The sequence below is a fragment of the Myotis davidii genome, unplaced genomic scaffold, assembly GCF_000327345.1.
Source record: "Myotis davidii unplaced genomic scaffold, ASM32734v1 scaffold1, whole genome shotgun sequence".
In the NCBI taxonomy this organism is placed as follows: domain Eukaryota; kingdom Metazoa; phylum Chordata; class Mammalia; order Chiroptera; family Vespertilionidae; genus Myotis; species Myotis davidii.
The window spans coordinates 9124626-9137447 of NW_006294681.1; the positions used below are offsets into that span (position 1 = coordinate 9124626).

General features: G+C 39.3%; 1 protein-coding gene across 1 annotated transcript in view; it reads right to left on the bottom strand.

The window, feature by feature from the left end:
- COL14A1 (collagen type XIV alpha 1) overlaps positions 1-12822 on the bottom strand; it is a 188524-nt gene that overhangs the window by 136042 nt on the left and 39660 nt on the right. The window contains exons 6-11 of the mRNA XM_015567409.1: positions 10818-10973; positions 9810-9929; positions 8406-8570; positions 5099-5260; positions 2577-2728; positions 1338-1467 (exon numbers count right to left, since the gene is read on the bottom strand). Coding sequence (XP_015422895.1) covers positions 1338-1467; positions 2577-2728; positions 5099-5260; positions 8406-8570; positions 9810-9929; positions 10818-10973 — 885 coding nt within the window. The remainder of the gene's footprint in view (positions 1-1337; positions 1468-2576; positions 2729-5098; positions 5261-8405; positions 8571-9809; positions 9930-10817; positions 10974-12822) is intronic.

The following is a 12822-nucleotide window of genomic DNA, read 5'->3' on the forward strand; positions in this document are numbered from 1 at the left end:
GTTTCTTATATCACACTACAGTGATGGGCCCCTTTCCCTGGCAGCCAGTCAAGAGCAAGAAGACTATTCTGACCACTATTTTATGTCCATCACCAAACAGTGTCTGACATGCAACAGCCATTAAAAATAGTTGTTGAGTCACAGTAAAATGACAGAACGGGTGGCTGGAGGAACACATACATGAATGAATAAATACTCATTGACACATTCAATCAGGGACAATGATGAGGCATGACTAAGTAGCAATAGGTTGAGAAAAATGGAATAATCAAGAAATAAGACTGGCTATAATTGAGAGGTAGGAGAAAGAGATTAAGGATAAATTACAAGCTCCTGGTTTTAACAATGCCAATGAAAACCATGAAATTTTGGTTTCAAATATGAACCTAGGCCCTCCACACTCTGGCCTTGCCTCCTTTTCCAATCACAATGTCAAGTTCAGGACTTGGTTTACACATGCAGCTCCCTGTCACACTTGGATTGGAGTGCCTATAGCAGCTCATTGCACTAATTTGATTGCATGTCCTTGGTTTGCATTCTCTCCCTTACTAGACAAAAACTTCCTTAAGGTCAGGAATTGTGGCTAAAATACTTATGCAAAGCGGGATTATTAATAGCTACCTTAAAAATCATTGTCAGGGATAAATCCAACAATGTATTGGACTGGAGTGTGATTACCATAATGCCTACCACATAGTTATTGGTGGTGTTTATATTGTTATCATTGTCTTATCAGAGGCAGAGTTCTTTAACTGTGATAGTGACAAGCACGTAATAGGACCTTAATTCACATTTGCAATAACTGAATGAGTAGATAACTGTGTTTTTTGAGATTATAGTTTTTCAGAAGTGTGTGTGTGTGTGTGTGTGTGATCATTATCATGCTCAGTTAAGGAATTACTAGTATTCAGAAGCTTGTTTTGATTGCAATGGCATAAAAAGTGAAAATAGATGTAACATAATGCCCTTGTATTTCTACTGGGCAGGAAAGAGAGCTACAGAGCTCCTCTACTTCTACTGACAAATTCAAGCTCAGTGCTTAGTTTGTAACAGGCATTCATTAAATGTTTGTTTACTAAATAAATAAATGTATTTTGCACCCTTCACCACTAAGGTTACTCTCTCCTACACATAACAGTGTTATCATATCCCTCCGGTATGTAGCCCCTGCAAAATGTAATGATAGGCTTGGTCCAGTACCGCATGCAAGCATAACTATTTTCTAGGAATTTGACTCAGGATGTCCATCAAGACAACCTGAGCAGAATTCCAAATGAGGAAGGGCTGCCTCAGCAATGCTATCCAAGGTCAGAAGTGAGGTGGAATCCAATACGTACGGGTGGTCTCGGTTCCCCGCAGGCCTTCGCTAGCGGTGTGGGGATACACTGCAAAGACGGAGACCTGATATTCCGTGAGAGACATCAAGTTTTTCAACACCGTGGAAGATTCACTGCCATCGACCACCACCTGTTCAAAGTGCAGTTCAGGTATGAGAGTATGAAATGTCCCACGTGCAGAATTAACATGAAAAAGCAAAAATACCTCTAGCAAGAACATGCCACTAAATGTTTTCTTATGTGTGCTGCATCCTCTTTCCACTGTGCGGTCAATTCTCCTTGAATTCCTATCTGAAGCAATGCGCCTTTTATGGAACATGTCCAAAACTCCCTTATTAATTCCTATCTAAGTGGAAATGGTGCTGTTTTTATACTAATCACATCTGCTTCATAACAGTTAATGTTTGATATTTTTCCATGGAGCTTTGGGAAGCATTTAAAAGGTTTATTAGTCAGAAAAAAAGATAGGGCATTGGAATAATTCTGATTTTTTTGACAAGATAATTTAAACCTTCATGATCTACTTCTCTAACACTTAAAAAAATTATATCCCCTGCCATAATCCAAAGGAAAATTGTGCAACAGACTGAGGTTAGTCAGGGGTTAGGACAATGAAAGGTTAGCATTTAAAAAAAAAGATTTCATCACATGTGAACATATTCCCTGTGAATTGCTGTATCAAAGGTAGGAACTGGGAAGAATCCAATCATCTGGCAATAGGTACTCTCCCGTGATGGCCAACCCATGAGAAAGGCCAGCCACAGATGCTTTCTTATGGCCCCTCCACTGCAATAATCTCCATAAACGTCCAGGAAATTCCAAACCCTGGAGGACTATGTGACCACATAATTTGGATCACACAGACTTCATTAAGGAAGGGAGTTCAGACCACTCCCAAAGTAGAAAGAACACATGAATAGCAAAAGGAAGCTCTGGCCAGATAACTAACTACTGATTTCCTTTGTTTAGAACTCATTAATTTTTTAAAAGAAGGGGTGGGGGGAGCTAAAGTAAGTTGTGTTAGAAATGGATACACGACCAGTTCTGAGGGTTATTTGATGGAGGTCAGAAGAAAAGGTGCAAATAAAGTACACGGGCATGTGGAAACGTATTTAAGTGAAATAATTCTAAATGTTTATCACAGAATAACCTTATATATCCATTTCTGTCTTGTCTTCTCTACTGTAGAAGACTTGAGAAAATGAAAATAATGGTTTGAAAATATCATCTCTTTATTACCTCATCTGGTTTTCCACCCCTGGTAGGATAATACACGACTCTGTATTTTGCCACCTTCCCTGGGGCATGAGTCCAGTTAACCATGAAGCTTCTGGCAGTGACTTCAGAAGTAATCAGCTCCGTAGGCGGCCCAATGGTGGCAAGGGCCAAGGCTAAATTAAAGAGACACATAAGATGAACCTCTTCCCCAGGTATTTCTTATTTACCTAGGAAACCCCCTTCGTCAGAAGTGACTACTGACTTTATGCCACCCCTAAGATCTTCATCTCTAGAGAAGCTGATTCAGTTATTCATTCCGACATTTGTTCATCAAAACATTTAAGTGTCTATTAAGTACCAGTCCCTACACCAGGTTCTGCAGATACAAACTTAAATAAAACATAGTCCTTGACTCTAAGGAACTTGGCTTAAAGAAATTGCTATAGCATAGTAAAATACAAAAACACCACATTCATTGAACATGTGTATATCTATAAGTAGTCTTCTAAGTTCTTTATTGTTTTATTTACTTCTCAATGATTACTATTATTCTTCCCATTTCACAGGTAACAAAACCAAGCCACAAGGAACTTAAGTAACTCGCCCAAGTCTCACAATTAGTATCAGAGCTGAGTTTGATACTCGAGCTTCTTGACACAAGAGTCTGTGTTTTTAAGCATCTGAAGGTCCAGTAACTATACTGAAGACTGCAACAAATGGCCAATAACTAAAAGTAAAAAAAGAAGAAACAGCAACCAACACACTGAATATTCACTATGAGCTAGCTAGACACTGCGTAAGCAGTTTGTCTTATGTACATGTTAAAGCTAATGATTCTACAAAATATTTAGAACATGCAAAGTTCAGGGTCCTTGAACTTTAGGATTGCTTATTTTCTAGGGGAAGCATGTCAAACTCAAAGGCTAATATGGGCCAATTAAATGAGGCATGAGGCCTGCAGGCTGCAAGTTTGACATGCTTGTTTTAGGGGCATTTACCCAAGAGACTTCAATAACCATGTATTGTGGGGGAGGGGAGAACATAGTTACTGAACACTAACTATGACCAGGAACTGTATTACATGCTTTATCTCCACATGTTGGCTGCCCAACCTAGTCCCTCACCAAAATTAAAAAGTTTTGCTCTGCAAAAAAAAACCTTATTTAAAAAATGAAAAGACAAGCTACGTATCAGGAAAAAATATTAACAAACTATGTACCCAAAAGAGGACTGGTATGTAGAATATGAATAAAGAATTCTCAAAACTCAACTGTTAACACTAAACTTAAAGAAGTCCAATTAGAAAAATAGGCAAAAGACATGAACGGACATTTCACCAAAGAGCATATCACAGATGCAAAATGAGCACGTGAAAAGATGTTTGATTTCACTGGGCATCTGGAAAGTGCAAATTAAAACCATAAGGAGTTAATACTACACACTGATCACAAAGGCTAACATGAAAAACAGGAGCAACAATAAATGTTGGTGACAATGCAAAGAAACTGGATCCCTCATATAGGGTGGCCCCCAGAAATGTATATACACTTTAACAGCTGATAACTCAACTTTGAAAATGAAATGTATTTTAATAAGCACTGCCTTTATAATTATTCAAAGTGTGTACATACATTTTTTGGGGACATTCTATATATTGCAGGTGGGAATGTCAAATGCTATGGTCACCCTGGAAAATAGCTTGGCAGTTTCTTAACTAAAACTAAATATAAAATTACAATATGATATCCTGAACTTTATCCCAGAGAAATTAAAACATATGCTCACAGAAAAACCTATACATGAATGTTCGGAGCAGCTTTATTTGTAACACCCAAAGAATGGAAACAATTCAGGTGTCTTTCAATGTGGGAATGGTTAAACAAACTGTGGTACATCCATACAGTGGAATACGACACAGCAGTTCAAAGGAAAGGGCCACTAATACTTGCAACAACTTGAAGGAATCTCCAGGGAATTATCTTGAACAAAGAAAGCCAATCCCCAAAGGTTACATACTACATGATTCCACCTACATAATATTTTCAAAATGAAAAATATTTAGAGATGGAGAACCGATTTTCAGGAGTTAGGGAGAGATTGGGGGAGGGATAGAATGAATGTGGCTATAAAAAGACAATAGTCATGATCCTTGCGGTAATGGAAATGTTCTATATTTTGATTGTATTAGTGCAAACACCATGATATTGTACTGCCGTCTTGCAATATGTTACCATTGAGGGAAACTGGAAAAGTACACAGGCTCTCTCTCTACATTATTTCCTACAACCATGTACATGGACAATTCTCTCAAAATCAAGTTTAATTAAAAGACACAAACATGATGGTCTAAAGGAGAAAATTATCTAGTGCTTAGAGTATTCCTCCCTCACCCCACCAATATACACCCGTTTCTATTAGGAGAATAGAGGACTCTATTTAGAAAGTCGAGATGAAAGATGGTAAGGATTTTCCTAACCCACGGCAGACTTTTGCTCAGCGCAGTCCCCATGTGCACAGAACAACTGCTCCCCGTCACTGTGTACCTTTGATCTCCCTGTCCTGTTCTTCCACCCGGAGGCAGACGGTCCTCGTCAGGCTCTCCACCACCGTGTGCATCAGGTCAAATTCGGCCACGTTGTACACGTGCGTGCTGTCGGGTTCAGAGGCGATCTCCTGCAGCTCGTTCTCATCCGCGTTTTTCACCCCTTGCAAGGAGGACAACAGGGAGGGTTGCGACATCCATGCCCCATTTGAAAAAGCAACGGCACTGTCCCCAACCTGAGCCCCTCAGTCTCACTACAATCAAAGTATCTGCTGCTTCAAGAGGCACATCTCTCCCGGCTGAGGCTTTATAAAAGTCACCTTCAGAATCATTGTTAAATGGTTTAGCTTCATTTTTTTTTTACATATTTTTATTGATTTCAGAGAGGAAGGGAGAGGGAGAGAGAGAGAAACATCAATGATGAGAAGGAATCACTGACCGGCTGCCTTCTGCATCCCCCACACTGGGGATTGAGCCCACAACCCAGGCATGTGCCCTTGACTGGAATCGAACCCGGGACCCTTCAGTCCGCAAGTCGACGCTTTATCCACTGAGCCAAACCGGCTAGGGGCGAGCTTCATTTTCTTCAATATGTCTTACCCTAGAGACGTATTGATGAAACTAACTTCTGTCTTGCATGAATATTGTATAATAGTAATGAAACCAGTATTCTAAACGATCAAAACTTCCGGTTTAAATTTCTATAAAACACATTTACTTAAATTGAGAGATTACTATAATAAAAATAATATATAATGATGATGATGATTATTATATAATATTAAGAGACAGCTTGGGGGGATTAACATATGCAAATACACAGGCTGGCTAGTAACCATTGCAAATAGGGAAGCTCTGGTTCTCCCACAATATTTATTGAATTCCCTTGCTATGGTGGGTCAAGCTCAATGCTGAGTGTTTAGAATACAGCAGGAAGTACAGTGATACAAAAAACCCTCCACCCTCAGGCAACTTCTCCAGTCTCTATTTTAGCAGTGGATGCTAACATTTACAGTGCCCCAAAGGCTTCAGTGTTTTATGAATATTAACATATTTAATCCTCACAACCGACCCTATGAGTTTGGCACAATTGTTTCTCCCATTATACAGATGTGTAAGCTGATGCAGAGAGAGGTTAATTAACTTGCTCAAGGAAACATAACCAGGAAGTGTACACCCGGGATTCAGCCAGGTAGTCTAGATCCAAAGTCATATGCTCTGAACTACTATATCGTGCTGCCTCTCAGAAGACTCACATTAAAATGAGTAAATATTTACCAATGAAATTAGAAACAAAGAAAGGAAGGCACAGGATTGGTTCTGATGGGTGTCAAGGTAGATTTATCTTCCCCAGGCTTCAACAAACAAGGAGCATCTATACTAATAAAAGAGTAACATGCTAATTAGACCAGACATCTTCTGGACAAAGCCACAGTCGCGGGTGCCGAGGCAGAGGCGGTTAGAGGCGATCAGGCTGGCAGGGGAGGGCAGTTAGGGGTGATCAGACAGGCAGAGGTGGATAGGGGTGATCAGGCCAGCAGGGGAGTAGTTAGAGGCTATCAGACAGGCAGGCAGAGTGGTTAGGAACATCAAGCAGGCAGGTAGAGTGGTTAGGGGATATCAGGCAGGCAGGCAGGCAGGTAAGCGGTTAGGAGCCAGGGGTTCTGGATTGGAGAGGGTGCAGGCCAGGATGAGGTACATCCCCCTCCCGTGAATGAATTTCATGCACCAGGCCTCTAGTTTCTTTATAAACCTCTGACATTGCAATAATCTAAGGGTGTTAAAAGAGGTACTATGGAAGAAAGGAAGAACGATTACTTGGGGCAACATGAATTACTTCTTAGAGGCCTGGCTATGCCATTGAATTCATCTTCCAACCTCAACACACTGAGTAACAAAGCATTGGTTGTTTCTCACCTATTTGCTTTAGGGGGTCATAGGATAATAAATACTACTGGTTTTCAGGTAGTTTCCAAAAAAAAAAAAAGTTCAAATCACATCTGAATTCACTTAAAGTTTTGTTTAAAAACTCATCCATTCATTATGAACAAGACCACAAAATGGAGAATAAACACATGAATGAATTCCCCCATCAGTTTACATCTTCTGAAGGGATTTCCTTTGTTGGGGAAAATGATTGCAAAATAAAAAATGAAAATTAAATCAATCTGTCTGATGTTTCTTGCCTGAAGGACTTCTTCAATAGCTTCTAAAATGTGCAGTTGGATCTGGATCCACAATAACAAAATCACATTAGTGCATACTGAAGCAATGAGCTTAATATCAGCCATGCTTTTCATGCTGGTTAGTTAAAACCAACAAATTTGAATTTATAGATATGAAACTATTCTAGGGAAGATAGTCCCTTTCTCTCTCTCTCTCTCTCTCTCTCTCTCTCTCTCTCTCTCTCTCTCTCACACACACACACACACACACACACACACACCAAATAGCAAAGTAGTTTGTTGCAAATAGCATAGAAAGAGAGGAGATGTCACCATGACTTGGAAGGGCTCATTTTGTAAGGACAGGGCCTTCCTCATCTCTGTGCCCCAGCACCCACCCACAATGCCTGGCACACAGCAGATAAGCAAATACTTCTTGAATGAAACATTCTATAAACCACATTTTGATAGCAAATCTAGGAATGGGCCAGAAGAACTGTGTCTAGATTTAGGTTTGTTTTTGTTTTGTCAGTCTCGATGAACTAGAAGACCCACCTACTGCCAAAGAAAATGTAAGCATTTTCCTCAAGAACAAAGTTGCATCATCTAAGTATTTTGCAGTTATTCTGCATGTGTAAATATATAGATATATATTAGTATATATTCTTTTCCACAAGAATGATACCTTAAAAAGAGCTTCCAAGAAATAATACTGCGTATCTGGAACTTTGTGCTTTCTTTAAATAACTGCAGGACCTTAATTACTTGAAAATGATAAACTGGTTTCTCCATATACCACCAGAAAAGAGAGAGCCTATAACGAGATACTAAAGAGAAAAGTCCTGACTGGTAAAAAGTAATAAGTATGAGCCTAACCGTTATCCTTTATACTTTTCACAACACTTTACATATGGTATCTCGGCTTAGAGGTCTCACACTATAGGGCACAAAACAGTTACCATCACTTCCATTTTAAATGTAGGTTGTAGGGCTCAGATCATATGACAAGTTGTGATGAGAGTCAGGACTAGAAAATGTATAGGTCTTTTGGCTTTCCATGAAGTGCACTTTGCATTACATATTATTTTTAAGTGGCTGTGTGTCTGTCCCCAATGTTGAAACAGAACGGTAAGTAACACATACCTATGGCAAACAACTCCACACCAGATTCACGAAGGTTCCTGGAGGGTGGAATAATATCATCTTGGGATTTCCCGTCTGTGATTAAGATGCCAATTTTGGATACTCCAGTCCTTGCTCCTGCTTCTGGCTTAAAGCTGTTTTCAAAAATGTAGTTCAAAGCAAGACCTGGCAGAAAACAAGGAAAAATAAACACAAACCAACCACCTCTAATAAAAACCCTTCCAGTCCTGCAAAGTGTAACCACAAGATGAGTAACTTATTGAACTAAAGGGATTTTTATTAGATGCAAACTTTCACCTTCATTTTTACAACAACCTCTTCCTTGATAGAACGGATGAAAAACTCAACTCCACCAGAAGAGAGGCAACACAAATAACTGACCACTGCATCATTTCAGAAATTCGCATTTACAACGAACATTGAATTCGTGGCCCATGGACATGACAGATCTGTGTACATGAAAATGTAAACCTTTATAAGTTAAAATAAAGCAAGAATCCTCGCACAACAGTGTCTGTTCCAAATATTATCTCTACACTTTCAGTTTTGCTAATGATGGCCTATAAAACCAAAAATTCTTTCCTATCTCTCTTAGAGGTAGTGGGGGAACATCTCAAAGAAAACTGAACCCCTGCCTTTTGAATGTGACACTTTTCACCGAGAAAAAATAAGAAATGCTGCAATATTTTTTATAGAATTTGTGTTAAATATTTTTTTAGTTGTATGAACAAAACACCCATTAGATTATGCCTCAGATTGGCAAAGCAATTGTCAGGATTTCAGTGGTTTCCTTAAAAGTCAATGACAACATCTATGTATTTTAATTGAGCATATATATTGGATGTGCAGTAAGGGTAAAACCAATGATAACCCCTTGTGGCTAAGATAATTATCATCTAAATATTCTCACATTCTTCATTTATTAAAAATATCAGTGAGCCAAAGATCCGCAAATATTTTCATGATAGCTACTGATTGCAGAATAAGGGCCAAGAAAATACCTTCCTTAAATACAAGGTAATAATTTGTGTTTATTTCATTGACAGGATGGCTGGAGGAGAAAACAGGTGAAAAGAGGGGGGGTGGGGGGGAAGGGACTCACAATGGTTAAAACAGCTAGGAGCACTGTCAGCCTCAGAGACTACTCCATTTTCTTCTAGGTCAACCAAGCCCCTCCCGGGACACTCTATTCATATGCAATGAGATGTCTGGGTTTTAACTTATGAAGCTGAGTTTGAGAAAAGAACCATCTGAGAACTTTAGAAGCTAGAGGAAGTGACAGGATAGGAGAAATGAAGACTTCCTTTGGTTTAAAAAAGTACTATGCTAAGTCTTACAAAGAGGCCAACTAAAGAAATAAAACTATTCTTCAGCAAAATATGTTGTGGACTGAACAAAACATACCTGTTAGGGTATTTCCTCCTTTGTATGGCAGATTTCGGACAGCTTCGATCACCTCATCTTTTGTACTGAAGGCATTCAAGTGCCATTCTATTCTGGGATCACCGCTGTACTGTGCAAGACCTGGATAAGAAAGATAAGGAAGCCCACCCAGAAATGATGGGTTACTCAAAGATAGTGGACTATTCCAGAAACTAAAATGATGAACGGCCTAATCTTTGCAACATTTTTTTCACCACCTCACTATGTACTTTCAAGAAGGATTCCTGCACGGGCAGGGGAGGGAGAGGAAGAGGATTCCTGGCATTGATTTAAGGAATTAATCGAGAGAATTAATTATCTGGGGGCTGAGGAAATGTATCTATTTTATAGCCATCTGGAAGTGACCACTTTTAAAGTATTAGGTACTTAGCATGTGGTTTTTTTAAAGTCTGGATTATGTTTGTAGATAAAAGGTCTAGATTTATATGTTGGTTTTTATTCTCAAAGGAAGGAGTTTCCTTAATGGCTATTTAAAAGCAAAACTAGGAGACTTTTGTAATAAAGTGAACATGTTGCTTAAAGATTTTAAACTTTTTTATTTGCTTTTTATCTCAGCTAGATTTAATGTGACAAAGATTATCTTGTACTATAAAATTATTTCCAATTTCTAGTTGTTTTAGTATAATGTTTCACTAGTTTGACTGTTTCCTTAAAAAAGAAAACTTTTACCTAATAAATTTTTAAGCCAACTCTAACTTTAAAATAATAATAAAAATAATTAGAGAAGATTTTGACTTCTAGAAAATTAAAATGGGTTCAATAATTAATTGAATGACAGTGTCATAGCAAAATTAGTAGGAATAAATAATTGGCATATCCTATTGATCCAAATTTGCATTTTGGGGAACACCACTATAGTAGATCCTGTAATTCTGAAAGTGACTCTGTAAAGAGTTTTTGAAATTTCTTAAGAGGCTTCCCCAAAGTTTTACATTGACAGTTGATTGCTATGAATAGTAGAAGGTGTACCAATCCGTGTCTTCTCTGAGCCCACATCGAACGCTGTAACCAGGTTTTCCAAGAAAAGCCGAACCAGTCTGAAGTTGAATCTTCCAATGCTCCATGAACCATCAACCAGGATTACAATATCAGCAATTGCTGGAGTTTGACAGAAAAATTTCACTTCTGCAAAGTACAAACCAGAAAAGCACCCGTGTTACTGTTGGAACTTTTAAAAAGACTGAGTCTATTTTCATGTCCTTCAAATAACTTAGTGCTAAGAATATAATAAAGTTCCCATTAAGGCAACCATATTTTTACAACCCTTTCCTTAAATGCATTTTCACTGGGCAAAAATCATGGTAATCGCTGGCTGCCTGCAAAGCCAGTGTTCTGGAAATAGCAAAGCACTGGCAGGTTCACACCATCCTGGCAACACGAGCCTTCTGCATATTTGAGAAAGCAATGTCTGCAAAATCATCCAGCTTTGGTTTCAGCCTGCAGATTCTTTCCAGGAAATGTCTTAGCAACACCAGTGTGATAGAGTAAGCAGAGATGGGGAAGATGCCCGGGAAGCAGAGGCAGCTCTCCTGTTCTGATAAGTAAGCTGGAGGAAGTGACAGGAGAAGAGAAATGAGGGATTCCTGGACTCAAGGAAAAGTCAGGGCCATACATTTAGCCTAGAGAAAGGCACACAGGCCTGAGCTAACATAGGAATGGTTTGGGGAAGAAGAAAAGTAGAAAGGGCCCAAGAGTTTCTTCAGATTCAAATTCTTGTGCTCAAAGCAGTCCGCCCTTATCCATGGGGGATACATTCCAAGACCCCCAGTGCTTTCCTGAAACCACGAATAATATATATCCTAGATAATAAAAGCCTAATATGGAAATCAACCGAACGGCAGAATGACCGGTGGAACGACCAGTCTCTATGATGTGCACTGACCATGAGTGGGCAGACACTCAACACAGGAGCTGCCCCCAGCCTGTAGGCCCCAAGCTAGCTAAGGCGGGTGCCAGCGGGGGCCCCCTGATCGCCCCGCCAGTCACCCCACAGGTCGGCCCTGATTGTTGATCAGGCCTAGGGACCTTACCTGTGCATGAATTTTGTGCACTGGGCCTCTAATATACATATACACACACACATTTATATGTTATATGTGTGTAATATGTATTATATATGTTATATATATGTTATATATGTTATATATATGGTGTGTGTGTGTGTGTGTGTGTGTGTGTGTGTGTTTCTTCCTCGACATTCATACCTATGATAAAGTTTATGACTTCTCTTTGGCATATCCTAATTGTTGGCATCACTATTCTTACACTTTGGGGCCATTATTAAATCAAATAAAGGTGATTTGAACACAAGCACTGCAATGCTGATACCATGAAAGTCAATCTGATAATCTAATTGATTACTAAGTGACTAACAGGTGGGAAGCATGTACAGTGTAAAAACACTGGACAAAGGGATGATTCAAGACCAGAGTAGGGAGGATCAAGATGTCACAGAAAGGTGGGGGATTTCTTCACTTACTCAGAATGGTGTACAATTTAACACTTATAAATTGTTTATTTCTGTAATTTTCCACTTAATATTTTTGGACCACAGTTGATCACAAGTAACAGAAACCACAGAAAGTGAAACAGCCTATGAGGGGGACTACTGTATTGTGTCTCTATGGCAATAAGATTTTGTCCCTTAAAATCATTTCAATAATTGATTTTTAAATGGCTCAAGTAGGTCTCAGAACAAGGATTTAGAACAGGATGCCGGAGAAACTAAGATGGCGGCATAGGGAAACACCGAAATTGCTGCTTCCTACAACAACTTCAAAACACAATAAAAGGACAGAACAGACATTATCCAGAACTTACAGGAGGGCTGGCGGAGTGGAAATTCTACAGCTAGAAGGAAAGAGAAAAGCACATTGAGGGTCAGGAGCTGCGGAAGTAAAGTGCAAAGGTACGGAGGTTCGCGCGCAGGAAAAGGGGCTGGTACCTGAGGACGCGGCTGTCTTTTTGAATCGCG